General features: G+C 34.2%; 1 protein-coding gene across 1 annotated transcript in view; it reads right to left on the reverse strand.

The window, feature by feature from the left end:
* Positions 1–5,022, reverse strand: part of DACH1 (dachshund family transcription factor 1) — a 334,323-nt gene that overhangs the window by 138,757 nt on the left and 190,544 nt on the right. The window contains 1 exon segment of the mRNA XM_035892376.1: positions 4,879–5,010. Within this exon segment, the coding sequence (XP_035748269.1) occupies positions 4,879–5,010 (132 nt within the window).

A 5,022-nucleotide genomic window follows, 5' to 3' on the forward strand; every position in this document is an offset into this window, starting at 1 on the left:
AACCAAATTTTTTTTTAACACAAAAAAAAAAAAAAAAAAAAAAAAAAAAGAGAAAAGAAAAAAAAAAAACCAAAACCCGGAAACCAAATGACTACTGTAGACACTCTTAAGTTCCCTGTCAATCGTTTCATTATAGCAGCATCATCTGTTTGAAAATATAAGCAATTCCCTCATCTAATTATAGGGAGGATTTGAGGTTCATTAACATTGCCAAGGCAGAGAATCAGATGTGCAACTGCAGAGCTGTGCTCAGTGGCCTGCATTCTCTGTTTCCTTTTATTTGCTTTTTCAAGGTCTCCAAGACTTTTTCCTGAAACCATAAAAGTAATTCTTTCCTTCAAAATAGACACGTGTGTTTAGAAAAAGGAAATGACTGCATTTTGTACTGTTCTATTATTGGGCAAGGTCACTGGAGAAAAATAATTTCACCTAAATCATTTTATCTCTGATTCTGGATGAAAAAAAAAGAATAATAGTATGCAAGCAACCGTTACTTTTGAACAACGGATCACAGGAAACCTTGCATTTGTCTCATAATTTTAAATATTGCAAGGTAATGTGGATGAATAGGAAACCTAACATGCCAAGAAAACCTCTTAATTTTCAACACATTTTGTGGTTGTTTATGGATTAACATGCTAGCCAAGTGTAAAATGTTACTTTGTATTTCCTAACTGTGTTTAGAAACTGAGAACACCAAAGTCTTCATGATTGCTTCACTTCCTTAAAGAAATAATAGCATTTTTTTTGTATGGATGTAGTTTAAACAATGACATTTTCTTGGGACATCTGTTTTGAGATCACATTTTGAATAGATATGAACTCATTTCCTACTAAGCAAGTAATTTACTATTGTTGATAGTTGTTTACAAGTTTTATGAGTCAGATTTTAGCAAGTGGCAAAGGTCTTTACAAATCCTTTGAGTATTCCCTGAAGTGTATGCATAGTGTTTTCATTATATAAAATGTTTGGGAAGCAAAAGTATAGGGACTGTTCTTCACTTCCTATCAAGTTATAGATAGCAAAGCCCACACCACAGAAATAGCTTTAAACATATTTATTTTCAAAGGCTTCTATCTTTTGCTGCTGCAGGTTAATGAAGTATGATAGCAGGGCAGTAAGTACTTAAGCAGCAAGGAAATAATTGAGCTGCTCTACCTATCTACAACTTTGGAGTATTAGACGGTAAATATACAACTGATCCTAATATCATCCTAAGACGTTAATATGACAAAGAGCAGAACCCCTTCAATGAAATTTAAAGTTTGACCTTGTCACTCTCTTTCATTTAATTCTGCAATTAAATAAATAAAAAAATAAAAAAAAAAAACCAACACACAGCATAATCTTTTTTTGTTTGCTGCCATGCGGAATTCATTTTTTAAACAAAAAAACAGTAATTTATCTGTCCTGCATGTTGTATGTAGAATTGCCACTAAAAAGAACCCAGGACATTTTTCCTTCTTATCTGCAATGTAGCTCATATCAGCCAAGCTGTCACAAGACAGTACTTGATATAAACAAGAGATTGCAAAGACATCTCAGTAATCAATATTAGGATGGCTACAGTATGGAAGCCCCAACCACTGCATATCATTTGTCTCAGCATCTATTTCTATGACCAAATGAAGCATTAATTCAAATCATAAATCTATGGTGATTTAAATCTGGGAATGAGCACCTGCCTGCTTTAATGATTTATTTTGTACATTTCAGTAAGCAGGAGATTTGTCCATATGAACTGACAGGTCACCTTCAGATGCCAGTAGCAGACTGTTTATCACCATGCAGACTAGCATCTCATCTTAGCAAGTAAATATTAAACTAAAAGAATCCAATTGATTGTGGATGGGGGAGAAAGGCGTTGCAGCCATATATTTTACTCAGTGTGCTAATACCTCACTCTGATTCCTCTGTAATTTCTTTTTTTTTTTTCTTCTTTTTTTTTCCCCCCTTCTAAAATGATAATTCTGGTGGGAGGATGCCAGCTCAAGGTTACAATACAAAACTGAGGGATATAAAATAATTACTTATTAGTCACATTGGCTTCCTTTAACTCCCTTCACTCACTAACCTTTTGGCCATTGCTTCAAAGGACCAAGTTAATAAATTTGTGTAGTACTCTGTATAATTATACAATGTTCATCTACAAAAATGATTTCTATAATTCACATTAAGCATCTGATTAAAACCAAAAAGCCAGACAATTCAGAAGTCAACCTGACAATTCAACCCAAGACCCCGTATTTTATTTATCTTCTTTTACATAGGCACTGGAACAGCCTAAGAACATGGTACGATCAATCCATGCAGACTAATATACCATAATGCCTGTCACATGTGGGCTGAAATGTATCAGTTAAGCTTTTAGCCTGCTTGGTTAGTTTGTTTGTTCCTTTTCAGTTTGGTCAGGCACATAACATAATTTAAAATATAAACCAAAATCAGGTTATTTTCTTTCGTTTTATTCCTTCTTCCTGTCAACATTCAGTAATGTAGTATTTTAAACTCATGCCTAACAAGTTGCAATTTAAAATTTTAATGGAATATGGACTTGATAATATTTATTTTAAAAGACATAAATAAACATTTGAAAAAAATGCAGGGAAAAAAACCACACCTATTATAAAGCAATACCTTTGAAATATGAGTTCTTGTCAAGATAATACAATATCCTAACTTTCAAAAATGCAACTAAGAAATAGATACTTAACTCTTAATGAACCTATCTTGACATTATTAGTAGTAGGAATCACTTCTCTGATTCCATAGGCATAACCAACACTGGACACTAGATAGGGCTCACTCTAAAAGAAACAAATAAATGCAAACTATTTTTTGAGAAAACCTCCATGGGAAGAGTATAGCTCAAGACTGGATGCACAGACAAGCACACTGCATTTCCAGAACCATTCCTCATGGAATGGAGACAACTGGTATGCTATTCACTCTACTCAGAAGATCCATTTTTTTTCTGAACAAAATGAACTCAATTCTTCATTCAGTTAAATCGGGAAATTAACTGAAGTTAACAAGTAAGTTAAGGGACTGAGAGGAAATTTTGACAATGACAATAAATAATCCTGCTTCGCCAACTTTGCCCCACTAAAATAGCTAGAATGTATTTTCTTAAACAGGGAAAATGATTAAGCTGTGTAAGAGCAAATTAGTTATCTAAATTATGCCTCAGACAATGATCTCAAAATAGATTTTTTTTTCTTTTTTATTCAGAGACAAGTCAGATATTCCCTCCATCCACTCTCCTACAAATATTTCACGTGGTTTACATGTTGATTGCCTGTTAACTCTTCCATTTACATGGATGTGCAAGTGGTACTGTCAAGCAGAATAACAGTTCCATAATCCAATATATGAACATTCTGTTTCACATAATGCATTCAACTAAGTCTGAAATTCAAATCTAAAGTAGCTTCTACTTCTAGTACAGATTCTTTATCCTCCCAGTTTGTATTTGTATTTTTTATTCTTTCTCCTTTCTTCACTTTTCTTCCAGTGCCTTAGGGGCCACCTGGTCCTTCCACTTCCTTTGTACCTATCTCCTCCACCCAGATTTCAAAGATGCCTGCTCTCTACCCGCTCTTGTTTTCTCTCCAAGAGGGCAATCTTCCCACTAATATTCTAGTGACTGCACATGTTGGTATCTGAGTACTAACACAACTTATTTAAGACTATTTTCTTCACCATCACAAGGCATTTTGTAAGCCTTTGTTTAAAAGGAAAACAAACAATCTGGTTGCCTCCTTATGCAGTAATGCATACAAACTGTTGTTATTTAAAACAGCGTGTGCCTAGGTGAACTGGTTCTTTGAACTGCAATTCACATTATTTCTAAATAATAGCCTACCAATGCCTACCAAACTGTACAGAAATGCTGTTCACAAACGCTTATTTATGTTAAGGCTAGTACGTAACTCTCTAAGACTCATTTCAAATGTATTTAGGAGATGAAAAACTGAAAAATAAACAAAACTAAACAAAAGAGCCAAAATAAAAACAAAAAATCCCTATCTTAAGCCATTTTTTCCAGCATACACCAATCTTGCCTGCAGTCTTCTGAACATACCTCTTTGTCATTGAATTTCTGTTGCTGAGTTAATACCGTCTCAACATGATAAAAGGAGCCAATACAATGAAATGGCATAACAAAACATTTTACAGCAGACACACACAGATGATTAAAGATTTAATCAACAACAAGAAAAAGTTACAGTAGCTTTGAAGTATGCTTTAGCAAAACAAATTGTCCAAACAAATGAATAAAGTATACTGAAACAATTCTTTTTTGAGAAAGAACAAGAGTTGCTGATGGCTGCTTAAGAAATGGAAAAACCTGTTAACTACATTTTAAGAATGTGTTTATTAAAATAAAATATGATAGGAACTGCAGAGCATGGCAATAATTTATTGTGTATGTATGTTTTCCTTTTGTCACAGGGCACATGGAAGTATGAAATATTTTGCTTTCAAGCTTGTGTTCTGAATTACCTAAAGTCGATACCCAGCACACTGAGCAGGAGACATTGTTAAATTTCACTTTGACACCATCATCTGTCACCCCACCTGTACTTTGAAAAATGAACTCTAAGCAATCAAACCACTTTCCTTCATGGAAAATATTAACTGGAGTCTGCAAAAGTAACCTGCAAAGGAAAGAATGTTTTTGTAATAGTAACAACAACGCCGAATGCTGGTGTAAAGGTCAGATAAAAAACTAAACTAAAAGCAGTAAGAAAAGGAAAACAAATATGCAACTTTTTACACCAAATCACGGACTTCAGAAGGAAGCCTGGAAGGATCACTTTTAATAAAATATCAGAGCATTATGGACGCATAATAACGCTGTGCCTGAGACTTACCAACACTTGAATTCAGGTCTCCATTTTCAGAGTCTGCTCCATGCTGGTTATTATTTGCATGATAGTTGGACATAGCTTCCAATTTAATTTTTTTCACTTTCATTGCTTCTGCTATGGCGGCGTTGGTGGCAGCTGCTGCCGCTG

The sequence above is a fragment of the Egretta garzetta genome, unplaced genomic scaffold (genome assembly GCF_000687185.1).
Source record: "Egretta garzetta isolate BGI_Z169 unplaced genomic scaffold, ASM68718v1 scaffold524, whole genome shotgun sequence".
Lineage (NCBI taxonomy): Eukaryota > Metazoa > Chordata > Aves > Pelecaniformes > Ardeidae > Egretta > Egretta garzetta.